General features: G+C 39.4%; 1 protein-coding gene and 1 long non-coding RNA gene across 4 annotated transcripts; one reads left to right on the top strand and one right to left on the bottom strand.

Moving 5' to 3' along the window:
- Positions 1-1559: 1559 nt before the first annotated feature.
- atcayb (ATCAY kinesin light chain interacting caytaxin b) lies at positions 1560-22584 on the bottom strand. Of its 3 annotated transcripts, none has more exons than XM_022218761.2 (14): positions 22258-22584; positions 21713-21834; positions 18463-18569; positions 7070-7125; positions 6748-6975; positions 5935-6093; positions 5456-5558; positions 4994-5125; positions 4728-4814; positions 4371-4469; positions 3686-3721; positions 3532-3579; positions 3308-3354; positions 1560-2271 (listed from the first exon to the last, which is right to left on the bottom strand). In XM_022218761.2, the coding sequence occupies exons 3-13, from the start codon at positions 18537-18539 to the stop codon at positions 3315-3317; spliced, it is 1065 nt and encodes a 354-aa protein (XP_022074453.1). In that variant the 5' UTR covers positions 18540-18569; positions 21713-21834; positions 22258-22584; the 3' UTR covers positions 1560-2271; positions 3308-3314. The 3 variants fall into 3 exon arrangements, with proteins under 3 accessions (XP_022074453.1, XP_022074451.1, XP_022074452.1); XM_022218759.2 differs by having other exon boundaries at positions 21713-21931; XM_022218760.2 differs by lacking the exon at positions 22258-22584 and adding an exon at positions 22059-22198 and having other exon boundaries at positions 21713-21931.
- On the top strand, positions 9294-13667 carry LOC127535471 (uncharacterized). Its single transcript, XR_007944333.1, has 2 exons — positions 9294-9383; positions 12895-13667. It is a non-coding gene; the product is annotated as an uncharacterized LOC127535471 (long non-coding RNA).
- Positions 22585-25686: the final 3102 nt, after the last annotated feature.

Below are 25686 nucleotides of genomic sequence, written 5' to 3' on the forward strand. Positions count from 1 at the left end.
GCTTGAAATCTGTAAAAAAATATATATATATATCTGCACTCATTGCAACAGGGAAGCAGTTGCAAGCAACAGTCACATAACAGAGATTCAGGGACTTTTCAGTTGAACTGCAGGCCGTGTTTACACAGAGCAGAGAGAAGATTAGTATGACAAAAAATGTAAGCAGTGAAATATCAATCGTATGTAGAATCGCCTTTTTTCTCCAGTGTTGCTAACAACTGTGTGCACTTATGTAAAATAAATATTTTTATATGATTTATGACATAATAGGTTAAAGACTTTTCTCTACATCTGCCCATAGCTGTGGCGTTTCAATAGAGGTGCAAAAATGAGCCCACAGTGGGGAAAAATGTCACAGGAGCAAATAAATGAAACAAACACAAACTGTTTGGGATTCAGAGGGTTAATTGTTCAAATGGCTGACTTTGCACATTACATTAAAAAAGATAGCAGTAAAAATGTGAGGGAACATGCCAAATAAAGTATACTTTACTATGGATTATGTCCAGTGCTAATACCTTGTGATCATAGTAACATTACATAATAAAACTAGACGAGCCCCCAGTAGGGGGCAGAACCACGCCCATGCATGATACTCTGTATCAATTTTGATCATCCTACGTATATCCTTTCCTACTTGATCTGCTGACCTCTAACTCCACAACTGAGCAGGGGACCTTAGACTGATCTTCAGTGCCAAGTTTGATTATCCTGACTTCAGCACTTGCAGAGATATCTGACCGGATATACCCACCCACATACATACTTACCCAGCCAGCCAGCCAGCCAGATACCAAAGCAAATGCAGTAACCCTGCTGACGTACGTCAGGCGTGGTTAATAAAGAGGGGTCACTTCAAAGGTATTAAGTCCAAATGACTCCCATAAAGAATAGCACAGGACAGTCAGATGATACAAAGATAATCAACTGACTTGGCCAACACACTCATAGATCATAATTGTGCCCCTTAATAACTCAACCGTCAAACACATTCTGGACCCAGAGGAGGAAGTCCTCCTTTGTTCCCAGAGCCATCCTGCTTCTTAATTCAGCTCAGTAGACCTTTCTTAAAAATTTTTTACACACACATTCTTTTAACATAGTATTTAAGAGTAGACTTTTTATTTATTTTAACACACACATTCTTTTAACATAGTACTTAAGAGTAGACTTTTTTTTATTTTAGCACACACATTTTTTTAATCATAGTATTTAAGGAGTACTTTACTGCCCCATACATGAGGAACAAAAAAGCACTTTAAATTTACAATGTTCTTTTTAATGTTGTTTTGTCTTTTTGTGTGTATTTGCTTGTCTCACTTGGCTGTCCTTCTTAAGCTGCTTGTATGCCCTTTTTAATTGCTTCTTGAGGACAAATAAAGTTTTTTGAATTGAATTTAACTGAACTGCATCAAAGGGAAACAGAGACAAAGGCAATAAAAAGATGAAAGTTAAAGCTGTAATGTATTGTAAATGAGCGAAACTGTCCTTTCAAGTCACCTGTTCAGTTTTAGGAGTCAAAGTTGAATGTAAGAGGTGAATAATCATGACAAAGCAAATTTAGTTTCACTCATTTATTTCTTTGTTGTTATTTTTTACAAACAGTAAATGGCACATTTTCATAAATAACACTTTAAGCATTTAATTTGATTCTCTCTTTAAATAAATTTCATTTCATTTGTAACAATGTACAATTCCCGTCATGTAAAAGTACTTTTCTTTTTAAACTGACAAAAACATGTAACAAAGACAGGAAGGATATAAACAAGCATGCCACCTGCATATTCCACTCTGGAAAATCTGAAAACTGTAACACACTTTTGCATTAACAGTAATATCTACTGTAGGTTTAAGAAGAACAATATCATCGCACATTATTTTCAGTAAATATCCATAAAACCAAACAATGCCCATGCTGTTCCTGTGCAAATCCCTTGCTCAAAATATATACTACAAGTATGCACATTTCCAACTCCATCAGCAGATGCTCCAGAATTTATACAAATCCTTTACTTTTCATTCCTATAGAAGTCATGCTGTAGATAAAGCTCGATCTGACATGCAGATACTTTTTAATTTAGCATGAAGTTATCCTGCTTTGGTGTAAATGGACTTTAAGTTGTTAGAAGCAAGCATGTCACTGAAAATAATAGAAACACTGAGGAATGATTGTCCTGCAGCAAACAGATCAATTCAGGGGATTTAATCTTGTGTGATGCTGGCTCTCGTTTCATGAATGGATGTTTCCCACTCCCTCTTCAACATAAAGCTCTGTAATGCAAATACAGAAAGTTTAATTCTCTCTCTGTCTCTGGCACCTATACCCTGACACTTCAACTGTCTGACATAATCAATACACAAATATAGTATTTAAATCTGGCAGTGTGTCAGTAGGCAAGCACTAAATGGAAACTGATCTAACTTGACACATATCAGGTTTGCCTATTCATTTTTCTCTGCTTCCTCTGATGGCATTTGGTTAAGGGACAGTGCCTGTGTCCATTCCTGGAATGTCAGCCAGTACTCCGACTGACAGCTCTTTTGATATATGAGGGCCGATAGGAACGGTCAGCAACACGGAACACTGCGAGGGGTTGGGGTTCTTAAATAACCCCCTTCTCCCACCCTAATGAACCCAGACTGGCCATGGCGGGTATTTCCCCCGATTTCATGTCAGGCCTGAGGCGCAGATCAATTTGCTAGAACACCTTCGTAGCACAAAATAGAATTGATTGGTTATGGGCAGGCAGGCTTGAGGAGATGAACAGCTGTGCTTTATGTAACATCGGGGGTTGTTTGAGGATCAGCTAACATTTCCTGAATTCACATACAGTCTGAATTTAAAGAGCTGAAACATGACTTGGCAAAAGGGAAGATGCCCTGGAGGACTGACAACAATCTGACAGCACTGTATGTCAGGTTCATATTTAGTCGTTTCCCTTTTTAAGATGAAAATAATGAGTGACTGTGATTAAAGAATCAGACTCTGCTCTTGATTTCTCAGATGGCTCAAATACTCATAAAAAAGAAATAAATGTATTACTGTACTTGCTTCAGGTCTGGGTCAATACGATACTGTAGTTTGGATTTTGGTGTCCCTTAACTGAGTGCTGGCTGTTTGGACGATTGGTCAGTGACCCAAGACTCCAGACAGGCCATCGTCCAGCATCTGATTTAATGTATCGTGTCTCTTTTGCACACATAAGCATATGCACAGAAGAGAACATTTCCCTGTATATCAGGGATTAGTTACAGAGGGCTGACATTACAAACCAGTCTGGAGAGTTCAATGAACGAGACCTCTTACCTTAATGTCAGATGTCACGACCAACCTCTGCTATCATTGACTTTGGCCTGGAAACAACATATTAACGTTAAGCCAAGAGCAAATAAAAATATTTTGCTTGGTAATCTAGCCCATATTAGGCTGTACTCCCTGTTGCCAAATTATATTTATGTGTTACTATGTAATATAAGAAGTCAGATATCTTGCATATTGCACTGAGCTGTATGTACTGAAAATGAGGTCACCTTTCTTTAGGGAGCGTTGAGTTTGTCTGCTGCCGCTCCTGTTCAAGTCTGTAAGTACGACAGGGAAGCCTTATTATTTTTATGAACAAATAGGAAAAACTGTGTTCATTATAACTTGTTTCAACACTAAATCAGAGGGAAGTCTACTGCTTACCTTTCCCTTTGTGTTCTAATCTTCTCATCATCATACCTTTAAAAAATTGGAATAAAAAATCTCATTACATCAACATAATTGATAAGTTTCCAACTGTAAATCATATGTAAAAAAAAAAAAAAAAAAAAAAAAGAGCCAAAGACTCTGTTGACCCTGTTTAATGTGTTTAGATATTCACTGCAGCTCTACCCAGGAAGTCCTACAGTTATTGAATGTAAAGGTACAGCCACCTACAGCTTGCTTGAAAATCAGTATGAACACTTATACAGTGTCTATTTCAGCTGCTGGCTGCAGGAATTTACTGTCATGATTATATTAGTTATTTTTAGGCTCCCCACCATATTCCAGAAAAACTAGAAATAGAAATAACAGAAATAGATAATAACAGAAATAACTACAACGTGAGTGCTGAATTAGAGCTACATTACACATATCAATATTCCACTGTTTTAGTTGCCCAAGCCCAAAAAAGTAGACACTGAGAACTGTGCATTTAAATAAAAGCTAAAAATAACCAACTGTCACTCCTAACAAATCATTCTTTTACACTGTTTGGCTGAGGTTTGACTCGATCTTATGGTGAGAATTCTGTCTGGGCATTATTACTGTAAACTGACAATGCACAAAGCTTAGACAGACTGGTGCAGTGTTTCATCGGCGTCCCTTGGTGGCAGAAAGTACTTACTGCAGCACGCACTCAGGGATCTGCACATGCTCCATGGGGATAATCTGGCTGAGTTCCTCCAACGTTTGAACATAACGGATCTTATCCATGAATTTCACACTGTAGCAAAAAATTACAACATGCAGTTATTGTCACATATGATCATGTCTAAAAACATGTGTCTATATCATATAGCACAGTGCTCATTCTGGAGTTTTGCACCAGCTACACCTTTATGTTTGTGATGTTTTGACGTACCCTAAATCTGCTGTACACTGCTATTATTTGTTTAAGATCTTCCTTTTGCTTCTTGGACATGTTAAGAGAGATGACTCGACAGTCAGCAAATGCACTGGTGGACCATAAATATGTTCTCACCTGATGAAAGGTCTTGAGATCGCCAGGACAGTGCGGATGAACCATGTTGGGTGAGCAATAATGAGACACTTTAGATTCTTTCTCAGTCTGCAAGAGATAATCAGACAATATTAATGATCATTGTTGTACATTTTCAACGTGATGAATTCCCATTTATTGCCATTGTTTTAATCTTTAGCAATAACAACATCATTCACATTTTTAACTTTTCTTCTCATTTCTATCACTTCTGCATGCAGACACAATTCTGATGCTGTTCATCTTACTTCCTGTCTATCATCTGGTAGCATCTCTTCAGCCAGCTGATGCCAGGCATCTTCCTGCGAGGAGTTGCTCCATTCAGGTAAATAATCATGTAGTCTTCTGCCACCAGCAGCTCCAGGCTGCTTACAACATACCTGACAACAGAGCAAACAAACTCACACCTACTGAAACTTCATGACAGAAGCACAAAAATGAAGATGCTTCATTTCATAGCAAATCTATGAGGGTTACACTGATTCGTTGTTCATTTAATATTAGTAATAATTTAAAATGTGGTTTGACATGCATGTTAAGAAGAAATATTTTCTTCTCTAATGTCCTTTGATAGAATAAAGCGGATATATATAATGAATGAATGGATGTCCTTTGATCAATTATGCAGAGATGATGGGAAATAAAGTAGGATCCTACTGAAGTTTGCTATTGTAAAGGAATCCCTTAAGAAATAAAAAAAAGAATATTACAGAAATAGATTCTCCATGATGTATGCATAGTCCTCACAGCTGCTGTCAGGCAGGTGGCAGGCTGCAAACACAATGATGGCATTCAAACCCTCACCATAGTAACCTGAAAGGAAGAAAGACACATGCAGTGCAAAGGTAGGGGCAAGTTATGGTATCAGCCAGTCAAGTCATCAATTGCATTTTCTCATCAAAGTATTGCTTTTTGAAGTGAAAGTAAATATCTATGCATTCTTGCTGTGAGTGGATGTTGGGATCTAATGTTCTTTGATGGTCTAAAGCTGCTTCAGAGGCTTACAGGTTGAGTAAATATTCAGCAAGCACAAATGCAGGCTGTGCACTTAAATGTATCAGAACATAAATCTTTTTTATTGTTTTGTGTGTGCACTCTCCTTCACTTGATGTACTTCTCAGAATTAAAATTGGTCAGTTTGCTTTCTTTTGAACCCATTTTGAATGAACTCACACACTGTCTGACTAACCTCCATGTGTGACCACCCTCAGGTATGGTCTGATGACCTGCATGTCAATACGTTGCTCCTGGTCACCGATGATCACTGTTCGCCACAGACGACCAGACGAGTCTCTCTCCTCCTCACTTTCACCTGGAAGACGCTTAGCAGTGGCAACAGGAGTGTCATCTGAAAGCAAGGGGACACCATAGAGTTCCTACTCAGATTGTGCAACCTTCCTCTTTGCTTTTGTTTTTACATTTAAGAAATCACATTAAATCAGCATGAGGGAGGTTATAGTCAGAGAACTGAAACTTTTCTTCACTGTCATTAATAAAACTGTAATGTTTCAACAAACTGTACTTTCAGGATATAGATAAAATAAAAGGAATCCTTAAGAATCCTAGTTTTGTTATCCATTACACAAAATCCCTGCAATGAACACTGTTGACAAGATTAACATACGCTAGCTTTAGCTGGCTGTGGAAGATAGTATTTATTTACTCTCTAGTTATTTCAAACTGATAAAGTGTTATTGTTTCACTAGATTCATTATAGAAAGGCAAAAGAGAATACTGTATAAGTATAAAATACACTTAACAGCTGTAAAAAGACCAAAAATGCTGCCTTGCTTTTCAAGCCAATTGTTTATAAAGACATTCAATGATTAAATTTAAAGCTTTTGGTTTCAGTTGACAGTTGGCAGCTATATGTGTTAAGGCAACCAAAGGGAGACAGGAAATGATTTACTTTTCAAATAAATTCTGGCATGTTTCCCTTAACCTTTAAAGTTCTTCAATATTGGTTTCAACAGTTGTCATTAACATTTGATATCTATCTGACCTTCCCACTCCAGTTCGTTGCCATTGTTAATGAACTCCAGAGAGTCGGTCTCATCAGGAGTCTCAATGTCATCAACATTGATGTCCAGGTCATCAGGGGTTTCCAGGAAGTCATCAGAGAGCACTGAGCCTTCACTCTGGTCCAGAGACAGGTTCATGTCAGGGGCAACAAGTGTGCGACGCTTACGCTGGGTCATGGACTCCCCCACATTCAGACTGGTTGGAGGATCTAAAAGAGCAGGTCAAGAAAGTTCAGATACAATATGTAGTAAAAAAATAATAAAAATAAATCAAATGTAATGCTGTTTGTTTATTTCACTTACTGGTTCTGTTGTCAGTGAGGCCACATGAATCAATATCTCCATCTTCTGGTAGCGGCCTACAGAGACAGATAAGAATATACAGGGTCAGGGGCCGGACGGGACAAGGTACGTTTTATCCGTTTGTTTCCTGGCTATAAAAGACACAAGCAGAAACAAAAAATCAAGCCGTTTTTTCGTTTTTTCGTTTTGAGCAAAAAACAAAAAAACAGGAAACGGTTCGTTTTTTCGTTTTTTCGTTTTGAACAAAAAAACAAAAAAAAAATGGAAACGGTATTACTACTATATTCCAACCTCATAAACCAAAGCCAGGTCAGGTTCTCATATATGTGCGCGTGCACTCACATGTCCACGCGCGCGCGCGCAGCAGCAGAAGCAGCAGCAGCAGCTCCTTTATTTCAAACTACCAATTAGATACTTATAGACATTATAGAGTCAGCAGCTCCTCCTCCTGCCATCAGGTAGAGCTGATGTTTCCTCTCCATCAGGCTCCCTTTCCTAAACGTAAACCTTAGCTCCAGCTGTAGTGTTCCCTAAAGTGGCAGTATTCACAGGACAAGCAACAGGCTTATTAAAACACTGAAATAGTTTCATTTAGCTTTGCTTTCTTTTTCTTATTTTTTCTCCACTGACTGATGTTGGGTCATTAGAAGTTCTAGACTCATGTCCCTCTTCTTCTAAGCCAGGGGTATTCAGCTAAAATTCAGAGAGGTCCAGTCAGCAAAGGTCCAGAACATCATAATGTCTAACTTGAGTTACTGTGATATATGCTGATGTAACCTGGTAGTTTTATTAGAGTCTGCCTGTAATCAAAAACTGACTGTCAAATAAATTCAGTACGGTTCAAAAACATTTTGACATTTATTAATAAATAACTTATATGTAACTGTATATCTTAAAATAAAGTGCAGAACTTAAAAAACATGACTGAACAACCTGAATTAACTTCTATACATCTTTAACAATAATTAAATCTCATAAATGTAAACATGTGAACACTTTTACATTTTTGTCTGTCTCATATCACTCCCCTAATATCTCTGCAGTTTAATGGGACAACTGAGCTGCTGCTTGTTTGAGCCGTTCTCAAAACATATTTTGATTATGTTCATAGTTGAGAAAGCTGCCTTACAGCTGTTTGCTGAGCCAAACATGGTCAGCATGTGACCACAGTCTGTCCTCTAGAGATGTATAAGGCACAAAAGATACGGTCCGAATTTCCATATAACCACTTAAAAATGCGCAAACACATGTATTAGTATGTTTTTTTGACATAACGTTCACTTTTCTCTGTGTCAGGAAGCGGTGAAGCTGTATGGGACAGGGGAAGGTGTCTGGCTGAGAACAGCGCTCACTAAAGGCGGCCCGCGGTCCGGATCCGGACCCAGACGCCGTCTATACGGGTGTAAATTTGACAGGTCGCTTCTATTTTACCGGGGCAGCTTTCCAGTGTTTATCATTGGTCTATCGGCTCAGAAACGCACAGACCAATTATGTACGAGTTCAGGCATCCCACGTGACGCTACTCAGCCAATGACGTCGCTGAATCGCATCGCAGCTCTGCCTTCAAAAAGCAGCTGAGAGATGAACGACAAAGAGGACAGTAGTGATGGGAGTTCAGGTCTTTTCAGAGAGCTTTTGGCACTGCTTCTGAAGAAAAGCCGGTTCTTTCGGCTCCCAAATGGCTCCTAATTTATTATTCTTTGTAGTCTCATGTTTTTGCCTAACCTGGCAAATATGAATCATTTGTGTTTTGACAAACTCTTTTTCATTCAGTGTTTTTATGAGAAGCCTTATAATTGACTCATTTTGTACATTTGCTCTGTTACAAAAACAGGTATTCTTGCTTTTGTTTATTATTTCAACCAAACTGTTTTTGCACAAAAAATAAATGAACAAAACTCTGCACATGAACCCACAGAACCAGAACAGAACCAGAACCAGACTCAGTATTCAAACAGTATAAATGTCCTCAGAGCAGGCTGACATTCAGAAAAATCAGATGGCTGAGCTTGGATGGGCTGATACATTTCTTCTTTCAGTGAATATCTGCCGTGTTTTTGAGAAGATTCTCTCAGATGGAAGAAGTTGTCTCTCCTCCATCACCTTCACCAGGTGGGGCAGACTGAGGCCTTGTCCTGCTCCAGCTCAGTGAGTCGTCTGCTGGTTGGATGAGGGCTTCCTCTAGATATGATCCTCCATTACCACATCAGCTGTAGGATTTCTCCTGAATCATCTCCTGTAGCTCTTCCATCAAAGAGCCTCCACACAGCAGAAGTTTGAGGTTCCTCCTCCACTTGGTCCTCTAATGGTGGAGGTGTCAGACTGCTGCTCATATTCTCTGAAGTGTCTCATCAATAGCTCTGTTGCCACTGAAGGCAAGCTTCTTTAATCTAGGATCCAGTGACATGTTTTCTGCTAGGACAGTGTTAAACTCCATACTCCATTAAATACGTTAGGAGTCGGCTCTTCAGATTCACTACAAAGCATCGGCTCTGAGAGTCGTATCTTTTGTGCCTTATACATCTCTAGAGGACAGACTGTGGTCACATGCTGACCATGTTCGGCTCAACATACAGCTGTAAGGCAGCTTTCTCAACTATGAACATAATCAAAATATGTTTTGAGAACGGCTCGAACAAGCAGCAGCTCAGCTCTCCCATTAAGCTGCAGAGATATTAGGGGAGTGATATGAGACAGACAAAAATGTAAAAGTGTTCAAATGTTTACATTTATGAGATTTAATTATTGTTAAAGATGTATAGAAGTTGATTCAGGTTGTTCAGTCATGCTTTTTTAAGTTCTGAACTTTATTTTAAGATATACAGTTACATATAAGTTATTTATTAATAAATGTCAAAATGTTTTTGAACCGTACTGAATTTATTTGACAGTCAGTTTTTGATTACAGGCAGACTCTAATAAAACTACCAGGTTACATCAGCATATATCACAGTAACTCAAGTTAGACATTATGATGTTCTGGACCTTTGCTGACTGGACCTCTCTGAATTTTAGCTGAATACCCCTGGTTTAGAAGAAGAGGGACATGAGTCTAGAACTTCTAATGACCCAACATCAGTCAGTGGAGAAAAAATAAGAAAAAGAAAGCAAAGCTAAATGAAACTATTTCAGTGTTTTAATAAGCCTGTTGCTTGTCCTGTGAATACTGCCACTTTAGGGAACACTACAGCTGGAGCTAAGGTTAACATTTAGGAAAGGGAGCCTGATGAAGAGGAAACATCAGCTCTACCTGATGAAGAGGAAACATCAGCTCTACCTGATGAAGAGGAAACATCAGGTCTACCTGATGGCAGGAGGAGGAGCTGCTGACTCTATAATGTCTATAAGTATCTAATTGGTAGTTTGAAATAAAGGAGCTGCTGCCGCTGTGTGTGTGTGTGTGTATGTGTGCGCGCGCGCGTGGACATGTGAGTGCACGCGCACATATATGAGAACCTGACCTGGCTTTGGTTTATGAGGTTGGAATATACCCACTAGAAAAAACTAGACTACACCACTGGTTATGACTGTCATTACTGTGTACTCGACTTGCTTTGATTTAGAGTTAGGGGAAGTGCAGTGGGGGAAGGCAATACAATGAAAGTCAGTCTGTCTATGAATGCCAGCGCAAGAGCTTTATTGTGATGGGCAGGAGCTTTATTGTGCACTGGCAGGCTCCGAAGCCCCGCCCACCAATGAAACGGAATATTGAGTCGTATTTTCATTTTGGGGGTGAAAACGAAAAAACGAACCGTTTCCTGTTTTTTTTGTTTTTTTGTTCAAAACGAAAAAACGAAAAAACGAACCGTTTCCTGTTTTTTTGTTTTTTGCTCAAAACGAAAAAACGAAAAAACGGCTTGATTTTTTTGTTTCTGCTTGTGTCTTTTATAGCCAGGAAACAAACGGATAAAACGTACCTTGGACAAGGTACGTTTTATCCGTTTGTTTCCTGGCTATAAAAGACACAAGCAGAAACAAAAAATCAAGCCGTTTTTTCGTTTTTTCGTTTTGAGCAAAAAACAAAAAAACAGGAAACGGTTCGTTTTTTCGTTTTTTCGTTTTGAACAAAAAACAAAAAAAACAGGAAACGGTTCGTTTTTTCGTTTTTTCGTTTTCACCCCCAAAATGAAAATACGACTCCATATTCCGTTTCATTTGTGGGCGGGGCTTCGGAGCCTGCCAGTGCACAATAAAGCTCCTGCCCATCACAATAAAGCTCTTGCGCTGGCATTCATAGACAGACTGACTTTCATTGTATTGCCTGCCCCCACTGCACTTCCCCTAACTCTAAATCAAAGCAAGTCGTGTACACAGTAATGACAGTCATAACCAGTGGTGTAGTCTAGTTTTTTCTACTGGGTATACTCCAACCTCATAAACCAAAGCCAGGTCAGGTCAACGCTGCTCGGGGTGCTGCGCGGCGAGAAATACGGCCGCCGTCTTGGTCCGGTCAGCCGCTCCACTCAGCGCTGTTTGACAGCGCATTTAATCCATCTTAACTCTGAATATTAAAATGATTTTCACGCGTTTTTTTTTTATTTTTTTGCTACAAACGTCATCCATGTAGCTATGATCAGTGGTGTAGTCTACGTGATACGCAGGTATACACCCCACCACAAGAAAATTTTCCAAATTTCTGTATACCCACTTAAAAATGCGCAAAGATACGTATACCCAGGAGTGTAAACACGCAGATATACGCCTTATACCCACTAGAAAACTTCCCGAATTTCCATATAACCACTTAAAAATGCGCAAACACATGTATTAGTATGTTTTTTGACATAACGTTCACTTTTCTCTGTGTCAGGAAGCGGTGAAGCTGTATGGGACGGGGGAAGGTGTCTGGCTGAGAACAGGGCTCACTGAAGGCCGACCGCGGTCCGGATCCGGACCCAGACGCCGTCTATACGGGTGTAAATTTGACAGGTCGCTTCTATTTTACCGGGGCAGCTTTCCAGTGTTTATCATTGGTCTATCGGCTCAGAAACGCACAGACCAATTATGTACGAGTTCAGGCATCCCACGTGACGCTACTCAGCCAATGACGTCGCTGAATCGCATCGCAGCTCTGCCTTCAAAAAGCAGCTGAGAGATGAGGGACAGAGAGGACAATAGTGATGGAAGTTCAGCTCTTTTCAGAGAGCTTTTGGCACTGCTTCCAAAGAAAAGCCGGTTCTTTCAGCTCCCAAATGGCTCCTAATTTATTATTCTTTGTAGCCTCATGTTTTTGCCTAACCTGGCAAAAATGAATCATTTGTGTTTTGACAAACTCTTTTTCATTCAGTGTTTTTATGAGAAGCCTTATAATTGACTCATTTTGTACATTTGCTCTGTTACAAAAACAGGTATTCTTGCTTTTGTTTATTATTTCAACCAAACTGTTTTTGCACAAAAAATAAATGAACAAAACTCTGCACATGAACCCACAGAACCAGAACAGAACCAGATCCAGACTCAGTATTCAAACAGTATAAATGTCCTCAGAGCAGGCTGACATTTAAAAAAATCAGATGGCTGAGCTTGGATGGGCTGATACATTTCTTCTTTCAGTGAATATCTGCTGTGTTTTTGAGAAGATTCTCTCAGATGGAAGAAGTTGTCTCTCCTCCATCACCTTCACCAGGTGGGGCAGACTGAGGCCTTGTCCTGCTCCAGCTCAGTGGGTCGTCTGCTGGTTGGATGAGGGGTTCCTCTAGATATGATCCTCCATTACCACATCAGCTGTAGGATTTCTCCTGAATCATCTCCTGTAGCTCTTCCATCAAAGAGCCTCCACACAGCAGAAGTTTGAGGTTCCTCCTCCACTTGGTCCTCTAATGGAGGTGTCAGACTGCTGCTCATATTCTCTGAAGTGTCTCATCAACAGCTCTGTTGTCACTGAAGGCAAGCTTCTTTAATCTAGGATCCAGTAACATGTTTTCTGCTAGGACAGTGTTAAACTCCATACTCCATTAAATACGTTAGGAGTCGGCTCTTCAGATTCACTACAAAGCATCGGCTCTGAGAGTCGTATCTTTTGTGCCTTATACATCTCTAGAGGACAGACTGTGGTCACATGCTGACCATGTTTGGCTCAGCAAACAGCTGTAAGGCAGCTTTCTCAACTATGAACATAATCAAAATATGTTTTGAGAACGGCTCAAACAAGCAGCAGCTCAGTTCTCCCATTAAGCTGCAGAGATACACACGTGGACAAAATTGTTGGTACCCCTCAGTTAAAGAAGGAAAAACCCACAATTCTCACTGAAATCACTTGAAACTCACAAAAGTAACAATAAATAAAAATTTATTGAAAATTAAATAATCAAAAACAGCCATTACTTTTGAATTGTTGATTAACATAATTATTTAAAAAAACAAAGTAATGAAACAGGCCTGGACAAAAATGATGGTACCTCTATAAAAGATTGAAAACTATTTGACCAGAGTGACATGATTAACTCAGGTGTGTCATTTAATTGACATCACAGGTGTTTCCAAATTCATAATCAGTCAGTCTGCCTATTTAAAGGGAGACAAGTAGTCACCCTGCTGTTTGGTGAAAAGGTGTGTACCACACTGAACATGGACAACAGAAAGCGAAGGAGAGAATTGTCCCAGGACATCCGAAAAAAAATTATAGACAAACATCTTAAAGGTAAAGGCTATAAGACCATCTCTAAACAGCTTGAAGTTCCTGTGACAACAGTGGCTCATATTATTCAGAAGTTCAAGACCCACGGGACAGTAGCCAACCTCCCTGGACGTGGCCGCAAGAGGAAAATTGATGACAAATTGAAGAGACGGATCGTTCGAAATTGTATCCAAAGAGCCCAGAGCAACCTCCAAAGAAATTAAAGGTGAACTCCAAGGCCAAGGTACATCAGTGTCAGATCGCACCATTCGTCGTTGTTTGAGCCAAAGTGGACTTCATGGGAGACGACCAAGGAGGACACCACTGCTGAAAAAAACTCATAAAAAAGCCAGACTGGAATTTGCAAAAATGCATGTTGACAAGCCACAAAGCTTCTGGGAGAATGTCCTTTGGACAGATGAGACCAAACTGGAGCTTTTTGGTAAGGCACATCAACTCTATGTTCATAGACTCAAAAACCAAGCATACGAAGAAAAGAACACTGTCCCTACGGTGAAACATGGAGGAGGCTCAGTAATGTTTTGGGGCTGCTTTGCTGCATCTGGCACAGGGTGTCTTGAAAGTGTGCAAGGTACGATGAAATCTGAAGACTATCAAGGCATTCTGGAGAGAAATGTGCTGCCTAGTGTCAGAAAGCTTGGTCTCAGTCGCAGGTCATGGGTCTTCCAACAGGACAACCATCCAAAACACACAGCCAAAAACACCCAAGAATGGCTGAGAGAAAAGCGTTGGACTATTCTAAAGTGGCCTTCTATGAGCCCAGATCTGAATCCCATTGAACATATGTGGAAGGAGCTGAAACATGCCATTTGGAGAAGACACCCATCAAACCTGAGACAACTGGAGCTGTTTGCTCATGAGGAGTGGGCCAAAATACCTGTTGACAGCTGCAGAACGCTCATTGACAAATACAGAAATCGTTTAATTGCAGTGATTGCCTCAAAAGGTTGTGCAGCAAAATATTAAGTTATGGGTACCATCATTTTTGTCGAGCCCTATTTCATTAGTTTGTTTTTTTTAAATAATTATGTTAATCCACAATTCAAAAGTGATGGCTGATTTTGATTATTTAATTTTCAAAATTTTTATTTATTGTTACTTTTGTGAGTTTCAAGTGATTTCAGTGAGAATTGTGGGTTTTTCCTTCTTTAACTGAGGGGTACCAACAATTTTGTCCACGTGTGTATTAGGGGAGTGATATGAGACAGACAAAAATGTAAAAGTGTTCAAATGTTTACATTTATGAGATTTAATTATTGTTAAAGATGTATAGAAGTTGATTCAGGTTGTTCAGTCATGCTTTTTTAAGTTCTACACTTTATTTTAAGATATACAGTTATATATAAGTTATTTATTAATAAATGTCAAAATGTTTTTGAACCGTACTGAATTTATTTGACGGTCAGTTTTTGATTACAGGCAGACTCTAATAAAACTACCAGGTTACATCAGCATATATCACAGTAACTCAAGTTAGACATTATGATGTTCTGGACCTTTGCTGACTGGACCTCTCTGAATTTTAGCTGAATACCCCTGGCTTAGAAGAAGAGGGACATGAGTCTAGAACTTCTAATGACCCAACATCAGTCAGTGGAGAAAAAATAAGAAAAAGAAAGCAACGCTAAATGAAACTATTTCAGTGTTTTAATAAGCCTGTTGCTTGTCCTGTGAATACTTCCACTTTAGGGAACACTACAGCTGGAGCTAAGGTTAACATTTAGGAAAGGGAGCCTGATGAAGAGGAAACATCAGCTCTACCTGATGAAGAGGAAACATCAGGTCTACCTGATGGCAGGAAGAGGAGCTGCTGACGCTATAATGTCTATAAGTATCTAATTGGTAGTTTGAAATAAAGGAGCTGCTACTGCTGCGTGTGTGTGTGTGTGTGTGTGGGTTGGTGTGTGTGTGTGTGTGCGCGCGTGCGTGGACATATGAGAACCTGACCTGGCTTTGGTTTATGAGGTTGGAGTATACCCAGTAGAAAAAACTAGACTACACCACTGGTTATGACTGTCATTACTGTGTACACGACTTGCTTTGATTTAGAGTTAGGGGAAGTGCAGTGGGGGCAGGCAATACAATGAAAGTCAGTCTGTCTATGAACGCCAGCGCAAGAGCTTTATTGTGATGGGCAGGAGCTTTATTGTGCACTGGTGGGCTCCGAAGCCCCGCCCACCAATGAAACGGAATATTGAGTCGTATTTTCATTTTGGGGGTGAAAACGAAAAAACGAAAAAACGAACCGTTTCCTGTTTTGTTTGTTTTTTTGTTCAAAACGAAAAAACGAAAAAACGAACCGTTTCCTGTATTTTTGTTTTTTGCTCAAAACGAAAAAACGAAAAAACGGCTTGATTTTTTGTTTCTGCTTGTGTGTTTTATAGCCGGGAATCAAACGGATAAAACGTACCTTGTCCGTACCTTGTCCGCCAAAAGTATAATCTGTTTTTCTGACCAAACCAACAAACGAAAAAGGGAAAAACGGCTCAATTTTCCTTTTTTCGTTTTCGACCAAAAACGAAAAAACGTTTTTTTCCTTTCTCAATTCAAAACCAAAAACGAAACCAACACAAGCAAATTACGGCCGAATTTCGTTTTTTGGATTTCAATTTTCCGTTTTTTCGTTTCAGGTCTCAAAACGAAAAAACGGAAGCACGTGACCCCTGACCGTCACGGGTCAAATGGACTCCCTATCAAAATAAAAGCCTTACTGATAAATGGGTAATAAAAGATAAATTACGTTAAATAGCGTTTTTATTTTTGCACAGTATGTATTATATACACTACTAGGCTTGTGATAATGTTAGAAAATAATAATAATTATTATTATTATGAACAACAATACTACTACTACTACTACTACTACTATAATAATAATAATAATAATAATGATAGTAATAATAATTACAGGTCTGCTGCCTGGCCTGGATACATCTAATGCGCGGACACGAGATCGTTAAATGTTCACCTTTGCGATAAGTGTCACATCAACCGGCACTCTGGTTGATGCTATGTCTGTTGATCAAAAAATACATGTCACACTTATCGCAAAGGTGAACATTTACCGATCTCGCGTCCTCGCATTAGATGTATCCAGGCCAGGCAGCAGACTTGTAATTATTATTATTATTATTGTTATAGTAGTAGTAGTAGTATTGTTGGGGGGTACTGTCATGGTTTCACTCCAGCTCCTACCCCTTTTTCTCCTCTGTTCCCTCCTGTCTCTTTCGCTCTCCCAGTCGCTCGCCCACTGTCTCCCTGCACCTGATTGCTGCACAAGCTCCAGCTGCGGTAATCAGTCAAACTCCACTCACCTGCTCCCCTCCTCTGCCATAAAAGGCCACTGCTCCCCTCTGTTGTTGCTGGAGCATTGTTTGGACAGACCCACATGTTGTTCCCCCACAATCCTTTCTGGACTGCATCAGCTTCTGCACCTTCCTGTTTTCCCCCTTTTGTGGATTTCCCCCATGGACTCAGTACTTTGGATGGACTTCAGGCTTGGTTTCCCCTCAGTATTTATTCTCTGAGTGTGAGTACTTTCCCTCAGCTCTTTTGTGTTCGATTTTGGTTTTCTCGCTGCCTCCTTAGTCTAGGTTTTGGTTTGTGATAGTTTTGAGTTTGGCTAATAAATCCCTTTTTTTTCCTTTACACCTGTTGCCTGTCTGAGTCTACACTTCGGTTCTCCAACCTCCCCTAATCATAACAATCTGTTGTTGGAGAAAGCAACATCAGTAATTACCAGCTCCCCTCTGACGTTAAAATGAGATGGCTGAACCCTCAGAAGTGGGGGTCAGGAGTGCTAGATTACAGTCGATCGTATTCGTACCAACACACACATGCAGAGAGTGAAGGACACAGACATTAACATAGACAAGCAAACACACCCTATAACACCACAAGTATGGGCCAGCTGATGTAGCTGCTGGGATAATTGCTGTTATTAAGCTGTCAGTAGCTTTGTAAAGGTAAGGCAAGATCAGCACCAACAGCAGGGAGGGGAAAATAATTTCAAGTGTAAAAGCCTTCTGAAATGTTGCTTTAGGACTCCAGGTTAAACTGTCTGCCACTATATTCAAAGTAATTATGAAGAAATATACATACAGGGTTGGGATTAGTGTAAAATACAAGCAAAATATTAAATCTGACATGAAATTTCATCTTTTCTCTCTCATTTGCTCAATTATTCCACTTCGCTTACCTAATTCCACTATGTGAATTATTGTGGTCTCCTCCTGGGATATTTTTTGACCTTGTTAGCTCATTTAAAGACTTAAGAGACATGCAGCATTTAAAACAACCATTTCCATTTCACTTTGTATTGTATCGGTACAAGCAGATATTACATACTGTTATGTAATGCATTGTATGGAAATGTGTTATGAGTATACTGACTGTTCTTTCATAAGCTACAGCATTTTCTCTGCTCATCTTTCAAAAACTTCTCTCCTCGATTGTAAAAATGAGTTGTGCCAGTAAAAGAGTGGGTGTCTGGCTACATTTCTGAACACTGACGTCTATGTGTTCTCTTCTCCTCTGCTCTCTTTTCAAGCTGCTATTTTGTTCACTGACATGATACAACCTCATCACGCAACACCTAATAACTACATCCCGGAAAGCACACACCTGCTTCCTTTTAGCCTTCGACACGTGACCAACTTTCCATCAAAGCCTGAGCTGTTTGTCAGAGTTTGTGCACAAATCGGAGAGACTGTACACACAAACGCAGCATTTCACTTATTCCCAGACAAACGAATACCTGGGGAAGTCCTCATCTTGCCACTCGTCCTTCACCTCCATGCTGTCCATGCGTAAAGTGGCTTCTGCTGTGCCCATCTTCTGGTAGGGAGGATGGGCCTCAGCTCACTGTGTTGTCAACAAACAGTGGAAATCATTCATCAAGCCATGCAGTAGGAAGCTAAGTGTTAAAACATACAGTGATTGTAGCTGTATTAAAGGAGGAGCCCCACCCGTTTTATGGAACAGTGATGATTTAATCTGGATTATCTGACTTTTGATGTGAGATTTTAAGGCAAGGCAAGGCAGCTGTATTTCTATGGCACATTTCATACACAAGGGCAATTCAATGTGATTTCCATTAAAACATTCAGACAAACATAAAAAGCACAATTAAAATGAAAAATATAATAAAACATATAAAAAACAGGAATATTAGAAATATATTGAAAAATATGTTTACAATTTGCATTTCCAACAATTTAAAATAAGCTATAATAGGAAAACAGTGGCAAACAGAAAAGTCTTGAGCTGTGATCTAAAAGAAGCAAGAGTAGGAGTGGACCTACAGCTTTCAGGGATTTTGTTCCATTATGTGGAGCATAATGAGTAAATGCTGTTTCACTGTGTTTACTTCAACTGTAGGGACTGAAAGCAGACCAGTACCTGATGACCTCAGAAGTTGAGATGTTTCATAAAGTGACAGCAGATCAGCTATGTATTTTAACCTTATTGATCTTTGCTACAAACTGAAGGTGTGGCGAGAGATGTGGATGGTCACCAGACAGAGATGAGTGAATTTTTTCATTCAGTCTAGACTATTTGGTTGCTATATGGTAAATGTGGAATTTCATTGCGTTTGTTCCATGCACAAAAGTCTATATCTCAGCCTCTTCTGCTTCAATTTATACCACTGTTTATTAAAATATTTATTTTTATTTAATATTTATATTTATTTATATTTATTGAATATATATGTATATTTACTGAATTCCCCTTCCATGATAAATAAAGTTCTTGTATTGTAAAAATTTTCATTTGAAAAAAATTTTATACAAAATTTCCGGAGTATATGAATATGAGATGAGACAACTTTTATGTTTTATGAGTTGTAGTTAAAATCTGAAAGTCAGCAACATGTGTAGATGTATTTTCTTTCCTAGAAGTTCATCATTTTCTGACTAACATTGTTGAGTTCTACAACACTGAACACATCTACAAGTTTCAAGCACTCAGGTAAAATTTAGCTATGGATAATTACTGCACAGTCAAGCCACAATAATAAGAATTCCACATATCACACTGATCCTCTGGGAAAGACAGAAATTGTTGATATTTTTAAAAAGAGGCTCAAGACTCATCTTTTTAACCAGACCTTCATCTTGTTTTGATACTTCTTAACTCTTCGTGTTATGCTTTTTATTACTATTATTATTATTATTTATTACTCAATTTTTGAACTTTTAGGGTTTTATGGTTTTACATATTTTAACTTTTATTTTAACTTATTTTTTAACTTATTTATTTTTTCTATTTATTTATTTCAGTTCTAGTGTTCCTCGGTGCCTCGCCATGTCTTGATGATGTCATGTTATGTGGGTGTGTGAGTCTGTGTGTGTGTGTGCTTGCGTGGGTGTGTTGCATGTGAATGGCTGTATATATGTAGGGAGGGTGGAGAGTTGGGTTTTTTATTTTTATTTCTATTTTTAATTGTATTTATTTATTGCTTTCTTTGTTTTTAATTCTTGTAAAGCACTTTGTGTTGTTCTGCATGAAAAGTGCTATACAAATAAATGAAGTTTGAAATAAAACAATCAAGGATAAATCATACACAGAGTAAACATCATGTGCAAGTCTTGTGTCATGCAAGTACATTGGGGAATGAGTGTGCTTCCTACGTCAGTGTCCCAGCCAGAGTTCATACTATAGCAGACGTTACCACAGTCCATTTGTCCACTGGGGTGGCACTGATGTTCTATAACCTGCCCATATGGAAAATAACAGCAAATGTGGGCTAAAAGGGACACAAGCCCTCCAGCTGCAGGCTGCGGGTACTGCTGCGCTGTGATTGGTTTTTCAATAATAGATAGAAGAGATAGTGTTTACACTCTGGAGTTTGATAGCGATATTATGAGGAATTCCTTAAACAGCACTTTAATTAAGACCCTTCAAGCTGAATCACGCTGCCTTCCGAGGAAGAGATTCACATGATCAGTGCATGTGTTTGGTTGTTTGTGCAAATGTCTCTTTCTAAGGCTCAGCTGCTCATACAGTGAACTGGTGATTGATGGACACAAAGTAATGTTGCAGCAGCACGTGTTTGGTGGGGATTTGTCTCCAGATGGCAGAGCTGCCTTCATTTTTCCAACACTGTCACTTGACTTAATGACTGGATTGTGCTTACCAAACCTATTTACCCCAAAAATCTGTATCACAGATGGAACACAAACTTGTTGCAAAGATACAGACCCTAAATATGCATTTTTTTTTACCACATCATTTTCCTGACAGATACCATTTCTATGATATGCAGTAAATATAATTGAGGGAAGCAGTGGAGTTTCCACTTGAAAAAGCATCAAAGTATTCTTTCCTCTGTGTTATAACAACATTTACATGGCTTTGGAGAAAAGCACCAACAGATCTGAGGATGAAAGGTAACAGATATCGCGATGTACGAGTGTAGCTTTCTTTTCCTTGCTGACTGTTATCTGCAGGTAAGAGGATAGTGATGTGAAAAGGAAGAACACTTTCAATATACTTCACAAGACATGAATGACTTAAAAGGCACCAAAGTAATACACATCTTTTGGCACTGAGTAATTGAGTTTGACATTTGAAACCTCAGCCAGCTTGCCTCATCAGAGAAGTGACTCTGTAGTGTCATCAGAGTTGATTGCCAGTGACCAAATAACCCTAAATCTGTTATCAGATGTTGATCTAAAACATCCTCTTTTCCTTTTTTGTAGTCCTCTTCACTTCAAATCACAAGGAAAACTCTTGGAAAGCAATAATGAAATATTTAATGTGAAATTACAAAACAGTAACTTATGTTACATCATACAGGTGTCGTTGCTCTTATCCAGAAGCTGAGAAAATGACAGTTTTCATGGCCTTAAACTGAGTATGAAAGCAGAGAAGCTATTATTTCGTGGCTGTCAACCTTTTTTACCCAAAAAATACAGTCTTGGTAAATTGAATCACAGACAACAGAACAAAACATAACATCTTTGCTCAGCTGGAACTAGAAAATCAAAGGACAAGATACTCACATGCTGTAACTACAGTGACTCCCTCTTCACTGTGTTGAAACCTTCCCTGTTTTGCTTTCAGATGTTTCCTGTCTTCCTCCTCCTCCTTACAGCTGCTGAGTGACGGTCATCCCTGTTTACACCTGTAGGTGGGACACCGCTGTGTTCAGAACCTGGGCTGCTGTTCACTTGCTCTTGTTTACGGATGCTAATGGAGGCTGAGAGAGAAGTCGTGTCCTTCTGCAGAGTGGAGAGTGATGAGAAGAGTCAGAGTCACCATGTAGCAGACACCATCCTGCTCTCATCTTTTCTGTGTCCTCTGCCGCTCAGATCGTGTGTGGCTTTTTGGACAAAAGATAATCCTCACCCCGTGCTTTCAGCTCGTCTCATAATGATCACTCTCTTGCTCTCGGCCTCCTATTTACTTCGGCTCCTCTCTACCGAATCCCCCTCTGCCTCCTCCCCTCACCAACACTAATGCCCCCACCCCAGGCTTTAATCCTGCTGTGATGATGTCAGCCGTATGGGCGCTGTGTTATGATGGTTATGTAATCACAACTGCCTACCTTCTCTTTGATTCTTTCAGGTTGCTCCGTGTCAGGATCACCTGCTTTCCCCAGTCCATTTAGCATCCATCATTAAATGAATTTCTGTCCTCCTCCGAGCTTGAGAAGATGGAAGATTCTATTTCAGCATTGTTCCCTGGCAACAGCATCTTCCTCCCTCACACACACACACACACAGTCTCTCTCTCTCCCGCTTTTTCTCACAATCACTTATAACTCTCTCGCCCTCGATGAAGTCCCTCCTCCACATGATTTCTCCCTCCTTTTTCTTGCTTGCTGCCTGTAACGCTCACTCCTCCTCCTTCCTCTCCTCTCCTTCTCTTCCTCCCCTGCTCTCCTCACAGCTGCACTGAGCTCTGCACTATGTCAGCAAACACACAGTGGCCTATCTGTGGCACTGTCCTCACCGCCCAGAGCCAATAGCCATAGTTTCCTGTCCATCTCCATTCACTGCTTGGCTGAAAAATGTATTTCTGTTATGTTTACAGTTTTCTATTAATAATATCACATTGCACAGCACTTAAATACTGAAATACGCCCAATTTGTGGGTAAAAGCATTTGTTTGACACAGATCTGCAACATTTAGAGTAGATGCTTTTAGGTATTTCAGTGCATTGTTTTCATGAATTAATTGCAATAAATAGAATAAAGAAGTCATGGTTTGTCTATCTTATCTTCAAGGAAGGTCTCTCTTGCTTCGAATTCCTGACTTTTCCCAATCTTAAACTCATTATTAATAGTCGATAAAGTGAAATTACATGTTGATTATGTTTTGGTTCATTTTAATGCTAAACACTGTAATTTTCTGCAGTGTTTCAGTTCCAGACCTACAATATTTTATATTTACTTCTGCAAGATGCAGTGCCATAATGTGTTGAACAGTTTCAAGCAAAGCCAATGTGTAACTGGGTCACTCATTTAATTCTATATTTTGCCTTGCACGTTGGCCTTCCTGCCACTAGATGGTGGAAGAGTGTTCTATAAGAATCAGCGCTTATTAGGTGTAAAACATGGCCTGACCATAGACTGTATATAAAGATGGACATCGCATCTGGCTTCAAATTTGAAGCTCACCCGGAAGTGTCATAAACTTGCAATATCACGCCGTCCACTAGGGCTGGCTCCAAAAAGCTTTTGCACCATAGACCCCAATTCATTTCTTAAAAAATAAAATTTGATAGACTGATTTTCTACAGCTCAGGATTTTTTTCCCGTTAGTTTTCATGGTCAAAATGAGAGATCAGGTGGTCGATCTTAAAATAAATCAATACTGAATTTTAAATAAATCGTTAAAGTTGGCGGAGCCAGGGGGCGTGGCTATACTTGATAGACAGCAACAGAAGCCTCTGCGGTAAAATGTGGGCGGGATAAGAGAGTCTTCAGCCAATCCTGCCCCTAGTTGCTCTCTGGTCCAGCCTGTTGGATGATGCTTTTTACGTCACTGGCTCCAAAAAATCCAAAACCCAACGGGTGACGTCACGGTTAGTTCACACCTGGGCCCGACCTCTCAGTAACACCTGTGTTATAGGGTCATGGACGAAAGTATTGGCACTTTTGGAATTTTTCCAGGAAATACACCATTTCTCCCAGAAATTGTTGCAATTACAAATGTTTTTGGCATACACGTGTTTATTTCCTTGATGTGCACTGGAAAAATATTTTTAAAAAAGCAAAAGAAAAAAGCCAAAATTGACATAATTTTTTCACAATATTCAAAAAATGGGACAAAATTGTTGGCACCCTTTTAAAACTGTGGGTAAACCATTTTATTTCAAGCATGTAATACTCGTTTAAACTCACCTGTGGCAAGTAACAGGTGCTGGCAACATAGAAATCACACTTGAAGCCAGTTAGAATGTATAAAATTTGACTCAGCCTTTGTGTTGTGTGCCTATGTGTGTCACACCGAGCATGAAGAAGAGAAAGAAGAACCGAGAAGTGTCTAAGGACATAAGAAGCAAAATTGTGGAAAAGATATGAACAATCTCAAGGTTACAAGACCATCTCCAGACATCTTGAAATTCCTTCGTCCACTGTGTGTAATATAATCAAGAAGTTTATAACTCATGGAACCGTGGCTAATCTCCCTGGATGGGGACGGAAGAGAACAATTGACAATAGAATGCAATGCAAGATTGTTCGAATGGTGGATAAACATCCTCAGTCAACTTCTACACAAATTCAGAACACAAAGAGAAGAACACAGTACCTACAGTCAAACATGGTGAAGTTTCGAAGATGCTTTGGTGTCACTGGCACTGGGTGCCTTGACAGTGGCAAGGAATCATGAAATCTGAAGACTAATGTCAGAAAACTGGGTTTGCATCAGAGGTCATGTGTGTTCCAGCAGGACAGTGGCCCAAAACATACATCAAATAGCACCAAGAAATGGTTGGAGACAAAGCGCTTTTGCCAATACTTTCGTCCATGACTTTGTTTTATATGCTCAGCAAAGTTAGTAACTCTGTTTTTCCAGTGTTTCTTTAAAGCCATGCAGTTTAACAGTGCTACTGATGCAATAATATGCATAAGAACATTTGTGAATATAGAACAGCTGTTAATGTCAGTAAATGAGTTACAAAAACCGTTTTTACAATACAGTAGAAAATAACAGCAAACAAAGGCTTTATCATACAAAGAATTATGGGATACTGTCAGGAAAATTCTTCAGTGGAGTCCTGACTTCTCCAAATAAATACTCAGAGCCGTCTCTCAAGTCAAAGTAACGTTTTACTTGCGCAAGGAATCACTTGAATAGAGCAGAGTCTAAACAAGTGACTGCAGCAATAGGTGGAAATAGCTTAGTTTTCAAGCAGGTACATAAACAAATTACATTGGTAATATCAGTTTCTGAGCAGCCAGTTTCAACCGGATGATGAACTTGTTATATTTCATGGTCAAAGTTAGATCATGGAAATTTACTGGGTACACTGGGTTTTATGAATTCACAGTCACACAGTAGTTTGAAATCATAAAGAGCATTCAATTATAACATGATTATAATTTTATAACAGATATAAACTAACTAAACACATCATCCAAACCAAACGGGTACAAAATGTGTTTACCGTTCCCCTAAATAGTTTTAGTCTATATTAATTTCCCACCCCCTTAAAAATCCTAAAGCTTTTAAGAGACCCCAGTTTAGCAAAGTTTTGTAATACTGCAATACTATAGGGAATGGGTTGTTAATCACTTCTCCAGAACTGAGAGTTATGTCTTCAATATTTGGTACTACTCATGATTCCACCAGCAGGAGCAGGTGCAGATAACGCAAAAAGAAAATTGTCTGTCCTCTACCTAGTCTTTGCTCTATCTTTTCTTGTTTTACAAAGAGCTAAAACATGTTTTCCTCCAGGAAGGTATTTTGTAAGGTTGATGCTAGAGGTACGGACCGTAACCGTAGCATCTGTACTAGAGGTACGGAC

This window comes from Acanthochromis polyacanthus, chromosome 9 (genome assembly GCF_021347895.1).
Source record: "Acanthochromis polyacanthus isolate Apoly-LR-REF ecotype Palm Island chromosome 9, KAUST_Apoly_ChrSc, whole genome shotgun sequence".
NCBI lineage: Eukaryota > Metazoa > Chordata > Actinopteri > Pomacentridae > Acanthochromis > Acanthochromis polyacanthus.